Source organism: Drosophila eugracilis, unplaced genomic scaffold (assembly GCF_018153835.1).
Source record: "Drosophila eugracilis isolate 14026-0451.02 unplaced genomic scaffold, ASM1815383v1 contig_445, whole genome shotgun sequence".
Lineage (NCBI taxonomy): Eukaryota > Metazoa > Arthropoda > Insecta > Diptera > Drosophilidae > Drosophila > Drosophila eugracilis.
Window position 1 is genome coordinate 470,479 of NW_024573311.1, and position 12,003 is coordinate 482,481.

General features: G+C 36.2%; 4 protein-coding genes across 4 annotated transcripts; 1 reads left to right on the forward strand and 3 right to left on the reverse strand.

Annotated features, from left to right (window-relative positions):
• Window positions 1-850: 850 nt before the first annotated feature.
• Window positions 851-5,512, reverse strand: LOC108110783 (kinesin-like protein KIF21A). The gene is given in 14 exon segments (XM_017220002.2): window positions 851-994; window positions 1,060-1,141; window positions 1,205-2,187; window positions 2,247-2,449; window positions 2,508-2,699; window positions 2,873-3,004; window positions 3,080-3,422; window positions 3,488-4,058; window positions 4,129-4,370; window positions 4,372-4,554; window positions 4,608-4,688; window positions 4,690-4,747; window positions 4,829-4,897; window positions 5,368-5,512. Coding segments are annotated over 13 exon segments (3,147 nt in total). The 5' UTR covers window positions 4,885-4,897; window positions 5,368-5,512; the 3' UTR covers window positions 851-973.
• A 610-nt stretch (window positions 5,513-6,122) lies between these two features.
• Window positions 6,123-9,062, forward strand: LOC108110784 (prolyl endopeptidase). Its single transcript, XM_017220004.2, has 9 exons — window positions 6,123-6,284; window positions 6,381-6,976; window positions 7,033-7,175; window positions 7,230-7,389; window positions 7,453-7,572; window positions 7,634-7,714; window positions 7,778-8,169; window positions 8,228-8,500; window positions 8,562-9,062. Exons 1-9 carry the CDS (start codon window positions 6,179-6,181, stop codon window positions 8,959-8,961), a joined length of 2,271 nt encoding a protein of 756 aa, XP_017075493.2. The 5' UTR covers window positions 6,123-6,178; the 3' UTR covers window positions 8,962-9,062.
• A 106-nt stretch (window positions 9,063-9,168) lies between these two features.
• LOC108110786 (ubiquitin-40S ribosomal protein S27a) lies at window positions 9,169-11,278 on the reverse strand. Its single transcript, XM_017220006.2, has 3 exons — window positions 11,205-11,278; window positions 9,557-9,897; window positions 9,169-9,394 (listed from the first exon to the last, which is right to left on the reverse strand). The coding sequence occupies exons 2-3, from the start codon at window positions 9,875-9,877 to the stop codon at window positions 9,245-9,247; spliced, it is 471 nt and encodes a 156-aa protein (XP_017075495.1). The 5' UTR covers window positions 9,878-9,897; window positions 11,205-11,278; the 3' UTR covers window positions 9,169-9,244.
• LOC108110785 (ribosome biogenesis protein NSA2 homolog) lies at window positions 9,991-10,827 on the reverse strand. The gene has a single exon (XM_017220005.2). The coding sequence runs from the start codon at window positions 10,825-10,827 to the stop codon at window positions 10,048-10,050; it is 780 nt and encodes a 259-aa protein (XP_017075494.1). The 3' UTR covers window positions 9,991-10,047.
• Window positions 11,279-12,003: the final 725 nt, after the last annotated feature.

Genomic DNA, 12,003 nt, shown 5'->3' on the forward strand with positions numbered 1-12,003 from the left:
AGTTGAAATTCAGTATGTATAAACTTTGGATGCCAGAGCATCTTTTAGTGGTACTATCTGGCCACACCCACCCATACGTCCACCAAGCTCAAAAGACCGTTTTCGCGTTTTTAAGAAAACCTTATATCTTGGTAACTATAAGTGATAGAAAATTCGGATTAAACATGTAGATTTTTATGATGCCCCAAATACGAATTGTTTTTTTCCATCTAGCCACGCCCACCCTAACGCGTACAAAACCCGAAAAACCAAAAAGAGCTAGAAAGTTAGGCCTAAGAATACGTATTTTAGGATTGCCACTGCAACTTCCTACGAGTTTTTATCCGGCCACGCCCACTCTAACGCCTACGAACCGCGGAACAGTGTGGCGTCTATAATAATATTATGAATGCCTTCGTTTGACGTTGTATAACTTATTTCTGTTCATATCTATCGATTTACCATAGATTTTTCAAATCGGAACATTATTTCGCTACTTATGAAGAAATTTAGGTTATAAGGCCTCACATGGGCAGTGACGCCACTATCAGTTACTTGACATGCTTTCTCCGACAATAGGTATTTTAAAATTGTGTAAAACAGTACAGCGTTTTTTACATTTTAGGAAGTTGAATTTTTATTGATTAGTCTAATAAAATAATTTATAAATATATGATTATGATTATATTTTATTATTACATTATTATTATTATATTTTCTATAATTTTTTTTATGTTTGGGAAGACATCAATTCCACAAGCTCCTTACTTCATTTTCTAGAAAACTCGACTCATTTTTACCAAATTTTTTTTTAATTTGGGAGTCTAATTTTACAACTAGAAGTTAACAAATATCGTTAAAATACACACGTAGACAAAATAAATATATTGTTACCTTCTAAAAAGACCCTGTCTTTTAAATATTTGTTCGCCGGAGGTTATAAATCTATATTATAATTCCAATCGTGGCTTTTTTATATGACCTCATCTTTAAATCACGTCATTTTATTTATAGTCTGTTGGATGAAATCATATTTTTGCATCAAAAGACAACTTTTAATTAAAAATAAGATGCTTTTACCTGTTCTGGAATTTCAGTATCCCCAAAAAGAAGATCTTGTCGTTTGGCAGTCCGTCTCCGCACTTTGGGGCTCTTATCAAAACTAATAAGGAACAATATTTATTTATTTTATTTATTTTTTATATGGTACTCTGTTTTAACTTACGGGTCTGCATTTCCAAATGGTGAAGGACTCCTACTCTTAGCCATCCGCATTTCCACATGAGTAGATTCTGAAAACGTATCGTCTTGTGGGATGTCATAGGTGGCATTGCTTAGCAACGACTTTTGAGAACCGCGACATACACTCCTTATAAGGTTACTGCTTTTGAGATTCAATGAATCAAATATGTCGGCTATATGTACATTGCTGTTTTGCGATAGGAAATGTTGTAATATTTGCTGTTGGATGCTACTTTCTTGCTTAGCTTCTTTTAATAGCGACTCGTTCTCTTGTAAATGGGATTCGGCGATGGCCAAATTGCAAGACATCACAATGGAACTGTCGGTAAACTTCTGTAGAATGAATTTGGCTTCCGCCACAGTTGCAACTTCGTCCAAAACACTCTGAATCTTATTAACATCACTCTGTACAGTGTCTTTTGTGTCTTCAAATTCCATTATAGCCTGCTGCACATGCTCTATATTTTCCTGAATATAACTTATGTTTGTTTTTAGATTGTCCACTTCATTGAAGTCTTCCGTCCGCTTTTCGGCACCTGAATTATTTTGCGCTATAATCAGTTCACGGGAGAGATCTTCACGCTCCAATATTAACCGTTCCAACTCCTTTTCCAATTGCGTGATAAGTTGCCTGTTTCTGGCTGCGTGTAATATTGTGCGGTACAAATTTTCCCAACGATGTCGTGCAGATCGGGATGTGAAACCATCTAATGTGGTAATTTTTGAAGTTAAATGAGGAGGTGCTCGTTGTCCGGACTTTCCTCTTTGACTTTTGCGAAGGGCAATAACTTCCTCTGTTTTTCTTTTCAAAATTTGTTCTTTCGCATTTATTTTGGCTTCCAAAGATATTACAGCATTTTTCTGACGGCGCTGTTCTTTCAGTAGCTGAGCAATTTCCTTGGATTTTCGACTGTCTTCTTCTTTGTGGAGGTTTGATTGCTGTGTGATTTTATTCATTAATTTAACCTACAAAAAAAAAACAAATTCTATAGAATTCTTTTACAGAACTAAAATTATTGTCTTACTTTTGTGTTTTTTAAACCTATCAGCTCATCTCGCATTTTACTTATTCTTATTTCATTAGACTTGGTTTTTTGCTGTTGTCGAATATGTTCTCTTTGGGCGTTTTGCAGTTTCTTTACCTGGATTTTCATGCTGCTTATCTTTGCTTCAAATTCTAACTTAACTTCTGCTAAGCTATCGTTTGACTTTGTTGATAATGATGATGCTAAAAAAAACAAATTTCTAAGCATTAAAAAATTATACCTTTCGTTTTTCTTGCTTACCCATATTAGCCAAAACATCGTCTCGTTCTTTTTGAGTGTTCCCGATTTTGTTTTTCAAAATATTAAGTTGGTCCTCGTAGTACCTTTGCATAAGAACGCATCTTTCATTGGTTAACTCCAGTTGCTTAATAAGTTTGGTTCTCATTTCTATATCGTTTTCGATGGTTTCCAAATTGTCCACTTCTCCCTCTCCTGTAAATACATTTACATGCATTTGTACGAGGTGTGTTCAAAAAGTAAGGTGACTCTTCAAATTTCAAAAAAATCGATAATCGAAAATTTGAAATTCGCGAAATTTGAAGGTCACCTTACTTTTTGAACCCCTTTTACTAATAAATACTCAACCATTTTTAATGTTTTCTTACCTTCGGAATCGCTACTGCCAGCTTCAGGTTCTTCAACGCTGACGTTTTGATTTTGAGTTCCTGGCAAAGATCGCGACATCAGAAGCTCCCTTTCCCTTTCTAAATCTTTTTTAGCTTTTTCTACCAGGTCAACTTTTTTTGTATATACAAATTTCGAATGTAATTATGTTAGGGAATAATATATTTAAAAAAATATAAAATATTTACCGTCATAAACAGGTTTAGTGTTTCTAGATAAAAATGCGACTTTGGCTTCCATTTGTTTTCGATATTCTTCGGACTCTATAAGTTTGGTCTGAAGTTGTTCGATTTCCATCATATATTGGCCAATTACTTTCGTTATTTCGTCATCAGAGCATTCCTTACTATTCAATTTATTAGAATCAAATTTTGTGTTCAGATACACGTTTCTCTCCGTCAAAGTAGTAATCGTGCTTTGTAACGTTTTGAGGCGTTGCTGTAGTCTTTTATTATCCGACATAAGCAATTTATTCTCATTAAATGTATCGGAGATGGCGGTATTTCCTTCGCAATCTACAACAAGCTTACCCTAAAAAGAAAATAATGCTTTGAATGACCAAATTTTTTAAATATTTAACAAAATGTCGATAATACCTGTTTGTATTCTAATAACTCCAGTTGCAATGCTGCAATTTCTCTACGCAGTTGGGAAATTGTCCGAGAACTCTGATCTTGGTTAATCTTAACTTTGTTTTTAATGTTCCGTGCTCGGTTTGCATACTTCAGGGTATTCAATGTTTCCATAAAATCTCGATCGCTTGGCGACACGCAGGCAATCATTAAGGTCTGGCTATTGCCACCCAACGAATCCTGGAGAAGACGGGTAAGCTTAGAGACTCGGTAAGGGACGTGCATAGCTCTCCTAGATTTATCACCGAGCGCTGAAATACAATTACCCAATGCAAGTAACCCGCTATTAATGGATATACCTTCGCGAGCCCGTTCGCCGGTGGCCTGGGTTCTTTTGAGCCTTTCGGAACCAGCTAAGTCAACAAAATGGAATTTGGATGTCAGGGTTTCCAAGTCGTTATCCGAAACATTGTCATTTGGTGCAAGTAAACGCTGTCTGCGAACGAAAATTGTAAACAAAGCATGTGATCGAGACGACTGATCGTTCATTTTTGTTGAAGCAGTCGTGCGAGCTAGTGCTCCTTGTTGAAGGTACCTAAAAAAATCAATTATATTAAATGAATCGTCTTTGATGACAGTTTTCTAATTTCTACGGTTCAACTTACTTTAAGGCATCTAAAGGTTGTATAATTGGCTTTATTGATGCGCCAGAAATAGTTATTTGCCCGCTGCTGTCTTCATGTATCTTAAAGTTGGTATTTTTGTTGAAAGGGTCTAGTAGATCAACGATTTCTTCGTTATATAATTCGATATATTGAACAGCTAGACTAAACTGTGGACTTCCACCAGATGCTGGGAGTTCCGAAGAGCTTGAAGCTTCCAACTGTTCGATACCACTAAAAATATGATTGGACAGCCCGTGGAATAATTCCAAGTAAAACAGACTCGGATGATTCGGAGTCATGTTCGAAACCAGTGCCCATTGTATACGTCTTCCCAGATCCTGTTTGTCCGTAAGCTAACACAGTGGCATTATAGCCATGCAGCGTATTATCCACCAATCTTTCAACGCATTCCGAGTAAATATCACACTAAAAATTGTGGTAAATTAAATTTAAATACAAATTAAGATCGGAAACTTTACCTGATTGGAATTAGTATCAAAGACATAGTCAAAAGTAAATGCTTTGTCCGATCCAAGAAAAATCTGAGGCTCTCCAACAGTTAACTGTCGTACAAATACGACACATATCTATGAGCTCTCTAGAGTTTTGAGGTCGAATTCTAATAAAAACAAATTTTAATTTTAAAATTTTTAAAAATTTGAAGAAAAAAATTGGTACCAAATTTTAATATTTTTCATACCTGACAGCAACCCGAACTGCACTGTCCTTATTTACAAGATCCACTTCGGAAATCATTATTCCGTTAAATCTAAAAATTATAATAATTTAAAACCGTATTTTGATTAATTCACATATGTATGTCGGATATCTTCTAGAAGGCTGGGTCTAAGAAACAAAACTTGTCATAAGCCCGAAAAAATATTTTTTGCAAGGTCACTTCTACCAGAAATGTCAATTCAGCTAAAAGGAAACAAATGTAATAGTAAACCCTTTAAAATAAACGCTAATTTATATGTACATATTCCAATATCATAATGGCGCCTACATGCATAATAAGCCATAAATATGACATTTTAATTTATAATAACATAATAACAAGTCAGTTTACTTAATACATTCAAATGGACAATATTTGTTTATGTGATCATACATGTATGTACATACATTTTTACCTACAAGTTGCTTACCAAAAAAACATACATATGGAAATTAAATATGGAAAAAATCAGTGTTACCCATATAATTGATGGACCAAAAGATAAAAACTTAGCTGCGTACCGAACAAATAAAGCACTTCCTTGTTTTAAAAAAATTAAATTAAATAATAAGAGCTTCTACTTCAGACTCAATTCATGGATCACGGACAGATCTGCTCGGTTGTGTTTATATTTCAACTCAACTCGATTAACAAAACATATGGTCTAACAGAGGTAATCTGTTCACGGACCGATTAATTTTGAGCCACAGTTGTCTATTTACACCTGACATTTTCGATATTTTCGAAAGGGGATTCTACCAAAATCATGCTAATTACATTTAATAGTATTATCGATGGATGTTTTTAATTTTAAAGTTCTCAGAACATAACTAAATTTGTCGAGTCACTTGTAGTTAAATAATATGATTATAAAATACGAACTTAAAAGTAAATTGATAAATTTAAATAGCTAAGTTGCCAAATAACGTTTGGTACAAAATTCTGGGCTTAAAATTCCAAACTCCATATTTTACGATATAAAAAATAAATAGATTCAAAGGGAAGAGGGTGTTGCGTTTCTATTTTTAGACCATAAATAGATTCAAGCTATGTAATTCTATAAACGCATATCTTAGTTTGAATATCATTGAAACTACAAGGGAAAGCGATGTTTCCATCAATTCAGAATATTAAAAATCTTTAGACTTTTAAAGAAAAAATGTAATAGGTTTTACTTTGACAGAAATATTACCATTATTATTAATATTATCATACATGTATTTACAAAAATATTAAGCAAAACCGATAATATGAGAAATTATTGGAGTACCCCTAATAATTATCGAGACAGACGAAAATTAGATTTACATTTTTGCATTGATAATTTTGCAAATGCATACCGTTTTTCGAGGTCCATTGCTAATTCGCCAATTTTGCCGAATAATTGTACCCAAAGCTCTATCAAGGAATTACATTCATCGAGACTTGCCTTTGAATTGTAAGTACTATTTTAAATATGTATGCTATGCATTCCGATTACGTGTGCTTAATAAAGAAATAATTATTGTATATAAACGTGTATAAATTTTGATAGATACTAGAGCCATGTCAAGCACTTTGTCCAAAAAGCTCACCTATCCAGTTGCGCGACAAGATGCAACTGTGGAGGAGGATTTCCATGGAACCCCAATAAAGGATGTGTATCGTTGGCTAGAAGATCCAGACTCTACGGAAACTGAGGAATTTGTCAACGCCCAGAATAACATAAGCCGGCCATTCCTTGAAAATGGTGACGAGTGGAAGAAACTTAACTCCAAGCTTACGAAGCTTTGGAACTATCCCAAATACGGATGCCCGATGCGATATGGCAACTATTATTATTATTTTATGAACACCGGCTTGCAAAATCAAAGTGTTATGTATCAGCAAAAAACGCTAGGCGATGAACGTGAAAGTAAAGTTTTTCTCGATCCGAACACTTTATCGGAGGACGGTACGATTGCCCTAACTCAGAAGGCCTTTTCGGAAGATGGCAAATATATGGCCTATGGACTGAGTGAAAGTGGTTCCGATTGGATCAAGATTCTCATTAGAGATGCAGAGACTGGTAAAGATTTAAGCGAAGTCCTCGAAAAGGTTAAGTTCTCTGAAATATCATGGACAAAAGACAATAAGGGATTCTTTTACGGTGTAGGTTTTGAAAAGTTTCTTTAGCAGTCCAATTTTAAATTTAAATGTATATTCAGAGATACCCCGATCAAGATGGAAAAACTGATGGTTCTGAGACTAAACAAAACGAGAATCAGAAATTGTACTATCATCGGGTGGGAGAAAGTCAAGATAAGGATACTCTTGTGGTCGAGTTTCCCGAAGAACCTTCATGGCGCATGTAAGATATTCTAAAATTTGAATTAAAATGGTTATACTAATTATTCATTTTTAGACAATCTACAGTCTCAGATTGTGGAAAATACTTGATTTTGGCTATTGTTAAGGATTGCCGAGACAATATAGTGTTCTATGCTGATCTTACGCCAGGCCAGGAAATAAACTCAAAACTGGCTGTCAAGAAAATAGTCGAAAAATTTGAGGCAGACTATGATGTAAGCTGGTGTTTCTGTTAAGTAACATACTTTAAGTAACATATATATGACTTATTATTCCAGTATATCACGAACGAAGGTTCAAAAGTATTCTTCCGTACAAACAAAAATGCACCAAATTATCAAGTTATTGCCATAGACTTCAATAATCCAGAAGAGGACAAATGGGAAACGCTTATACCTGTATGATTAATTTGCTTTTAGTCGCAGATAAGATAAGTCACAACATTTTTACATTATATAGGAACACAATTTGGATGTTTTGGACTGGGTTAAATGTGTTGATGCTGATAAATTGCTTGTTTGCTACATAAGGGACGTGAAGGTAAGTAAATTAAATCGTGTCTCTCTTTCTTTAGTCTTTACTCTGTTGCATCGACCTATTTAGAGCGTCTTGCAAGTCAATTCCTTAAATGATGGAAAACTACTGAGGGAATTTGACTTGGATATCGGTACCATTGTGGGAACCTCCGGAGAGAAGAAATTTTCCGAAATTTTCTACAACTTCTCATCGTTTTTGAACCCCGGCTCCATATATCAATATGATTTTAAGACACCTGACCATTCGCCTACTGTATTTCGCGAAATTAAATTGAATTTGGAAGGTTTTCGTCGGGAAGACTACGCCGTTGAACAGATTTTCTATAAGAGCAAAGATGGTACAAAGGTACCGATGTTTATAATTAGGAAAAAACGTGATAGCATTGAGCCACGCCCGTGTCTTCTCTACGGGTACGGAGGTTTTAACATCAGTATGCTGCCATCCTTTGGACTTTCAGGGTATGTACTTTCCTGTACAGTTCGAAATGCTTTTGATTTAATCCTACAATCTCTAAAGACTTATGTTCATTGACACTTTTGATGGTGTGCTCGCATACCCGAATCTGCGAGGTGGTGGTGAATATGGTGAGAAATGGCACAATGGTGGTCGTTTGTTGAACAAGCAGAACGTTTTTGACGACTTCCAAGCAGCGGCAGAGTATTTGATCGACAATAAGTACACAACTAAGGATCGATTGGCAATTCAAGGGGGTTCCAATGGTGGACTTCTGGTCGGCTCTTGTATTAACCAACGTCCGGATTTGTTTGGAGCTGCTGTGGCACAAGTTGGGTTAGTATATTTACGTTATCTAACAGAAAATCGTATATTATTAAAAAAATATTTTCCACAGAGTAATGGATATGTTGCGCTTCCATAAATTCACTATTGGCCATGCTTGGTGCTCCGACTACGGTAATCCATCGGAGAAGGAGCACTTTGATAATCTGTACAAGTACTCTCCGCTGCACAATGTGCACACTCCGAAGGGTGCCGAAACAGAATACCCATCTACATTGATACTGACGGCCGATCATGATGATCGTGTCAGTCCTTTACATTCGCTGAAATTCATTGCGGCCCTTCAAGAAGCTGTGCGCGATTCCAATTTCCAAAACAACCCGGTTCTGTTGCGGGTTTATCAAAAGGCAGGTCATGGAGCCGGCAAGCCAACGTCAAAGAGAATCGAGGAAGCCACCGACATTCTTACATTTTTGTTAAAGAGCCTAAATGTTGACACAGTCAATGTTTAAGTTGTAAAGCATTTAAAAAACTGCATTTCTCAAAGTCCGAGAATAAATTGCTTTAACAATGTATTCAATATTTTCACAATAAACTATACATCTGAATGATATATTGATTTGAAAATTTTAAAAACCCGACGAAAGTCTCTTGCCAATGCCTATTTATTCTTCAACGGCAAAAAGATTGATTTTAATCCATTAAATGAAAAAGCCGAATGCATTTTGTAATTGAATTTTTATTCAATAACTACCTTTATTTGATTTCTGGAAACGTACATGTTATGTAGCAGAATTACTTTTCCTCTGGTTTGCTGAAGACAAATGTCAAGTTGCACTTGCCGCAGTAATGACGATCTTCGTGGGCAGCCATGAAGACGCCAGCGCCGCAGTTCTCACCAGGGCACTCACGACGGAGACGGTGGATCTTGCCGTTCTCGTCAACCTGTAGAGAAACACATGAATATATTAATTGTTAAGGTCATACATGACACTGGTGAAGTCACTCTGATATCCAAATCTTAAGCCAAAGAGCACAAGACCAAGACTCAAGAATTCCAAGAACAGATCAGAATGTTTTCGGATGTTGGTAGATTGTTGTGTGTACCTTGTAGTATTTCAGGACAGCTAGCTTGACCTTCTTCCTCTTGTGCTTGATTTTCTTGGGGGTGGAGTAGTTCTTCTTCTTGCGCTTCTTGGCACCACCACGCAGACGCAGCACCAAGTGCAAAGTGGACTCTTTCTGAATATTATAGTCAGAGAGGGTGCGGCCATCTTCCAGCTGCTTGCCAGCGAAGATCAGACGCTGCTGATCTGGAGGAATTCCTTCTTTGTCCTGAATCTTGGCTTTGACATTTTCGATAGTATCCGAAGGTTCGACCTCAAGAGTGATGGTCTTGCCCGTGAGGGTCTTAACGAAGATCTGCATCTTGTGTTCCAGTCACCAAACTGCAAGAAATAAGAATACGTAGGTATAGAAAAATGTAAAAGACAAAGGTAAAGCTTATATTATAATAAATCTAAGAAAATCAAACAAAGTAATTTGTATATGTTTGTTTATTAAAGCAAACTCTTAAAGTACGTAGAAAAAATTGTTGGTTAGACAAGCAGCACTGCATTAATAACACCATCGTTCTCTGGATTGTTCGTGACCTGTGCGTATTTTCCCCACACAACTTTTCCTGTTTGTGTTACTAATCCAAGTTCTGAAATGTTGACTTCGATCACTGTACCCTTTGTGATTACACCCAAAGATGTAAACATAGGCGAGCTGGGGTTTTTCTTGACGCCGATGATTGGCAGATTGAAGGTGGCTTTCAATTCTGGATGCGTTACATGGGCCTTTTTCATACGCAGGCCCATTGGTCGAATAAAACGTTCGAACTTTGGTGGTTTGCGAGTGAAGTTCTCGCCGACGAAGGTAACTTTAGTTACCATGCGCTTCCATGCCTTTCGTTTCGTCTTGCCGGTCTTTAGGACTTTGAATACCTCTGCATCAGATTGTGCGCGCACTTTGGGAATGGGTACGTCCCACTTTCCTGCCTTCTCCTTTCGCTTCTGCTTAATCATATTGGACAGAACCTTGGCGCTGGACTGTATGCCTCTGTCGAGTAGATAATGTGGCAGGGCTCCATCTTCAACCTTCTCCTCCTGCTTCTTGACCTTCTTCTCCTCGTGGGCTTGGATCTTTTTCTTGATCTGAATCTTTTCATTGCGTCGCTCCTTGTTAAAGAGTTTTGCCTTAATACCGCGTAACTTGCGAGCCTTGCGTGCTCGGTCCTTGGGAAGACGGGCTTCCTTCTTGCGTTTCCGCTCCTCATAATCCAACCGCCTGCCATACAGTTTGCGGTGGCGTTCCATATACTCATTCTGCGGCATGATTACTTGTTAATTCTGGAGACCAGTGCTGAAATATATTCAATTGTTTAATAACATGTGGAAGAAGAGAGTGTGCGAAATATGTTTCCTGGGGAAGCTCTTTTGGCCATCCAGAAAACTAATCACGCCATAATTCACTTACCTTAATTTATAAATATAATTTTCACAATATTTTTTTTTTTCACTTGTATTTACAGCAATATGAAATTGCTCGTTAAGGTTACATGTGCACTGCAATTATTTTAATTTTTTCCAATAAAAGAGTCATGTAATGCACTCATAACAGCTTACAAGTGTAAAAGACCACTTTAACTTCGTTTTAACGAGTTTTATTTCACTTAAACGATACTTAACATTTAGCAACAGGAAAAACTTACCTTGCTTCGGCAACAGAATCAAAGGAAAGAAAGAACACACATACAGCGTGACAGGAAGTGGAAAAAATGAGAACAGAGTTGCATTAGGAGTTTTCCATTTATTCCTTATAAGATTTTTTGACATGTCTGGAACGCGTGGAATGGGTCACCATTGGGAAACATTATTGAATTACAATAGATTTATTATAAAACTTTTAAAAAATAATTTAAAAAGTAATTTTTCATAAGTACGCTTTTTAAAACACCCACAATTTTGCTACATCAAAGTATGCATAAACTTTTTCCATACACAAAAGTATTAGAGAAATTATAAATCCACCTATGATATACAAAATTTAGTAAAAACTACACTACAAGTTGAAAAATCCATGAAAATGCTTACAAATCAAGGTAATAAATGCTGGTAGCACTCCTGACAAGCTTACAGGATAAACTGTGTATAATGACTGACAGGCGGGCTTTTTAATTTGTCGGCGCCGAAGAATACGTTCCACAAAGCCTTTCTCTTGGGCATTACACATGCTGAAAATTTTTTTAATATCATATCATTTATATTATCAAATTTCTTGTTTATCTCAAACATATCAAAATTCCAAAACTGATTGTACGCAATTAACTTTTTTTAAATCTCAATAGAAAAGACTATATTTAAGTTAATTCAAAGTGTGAATACTCAGTTTTAGTGTGACTGTACTGGGCAGATAATAATATTATTATTGGTTTCTTACGCTGTTCGAAAAATTTCAGTGTACTGGCTGTTTTTGTGTAATATCCAGTTCATAATTTCGACTTCCATTAG

What these genes read in the sequence shown, in the direction of transcription:
- LOC108110784 (XM_017220004.2), top strand. Translation starts at nt 6,179, where the DNA reads ATGCATACCGTTTTTCGAGGTCCATTGCTAATTCGCCAATTTTGCCGA. An exon ending in CCATCCTTTGGACTTTCAGG is followed by an intron (nt 8,170 to 8,227) that starts GTATGTACTTTC and finishes CAATCTCTAAAG; the next exon opens with ACTTATGTTCATTGACACTT. An exon ending in GCTGCTGTGGCACAAGTTGG is followed by an intron (nt 8,501 to 8,561) that starts GTTAGTATATTT and finishes TATTTTCCACAG; the next exon opens with AGTAATGGATATGTTGCGCT.
- LOC108110786 (XM_017220006.2), bottom strand. Translation starts at nt 9,877, where the DNA reads ATGCAGATCTTCGTTAAGACCCTCACGGGCAAGACCATCACTCTTGAG. An exon ending in CTGTCCTGAAATACTACAAG is followed by an intron (nt 9,395 to 9,556) that starts GTACACACAACA and finishes GTTTCTCTACAG; the next exon opens with GTTGACGAGAACGGCAAGAT.
- LOC108110785 (XM_017220005.2), bottom strand. Translation starts at nt 10,827, where the DNA reads ATGCCGCAGAATGAGTATATGGAACGCCACCGCAAACTGTATGGCAGG.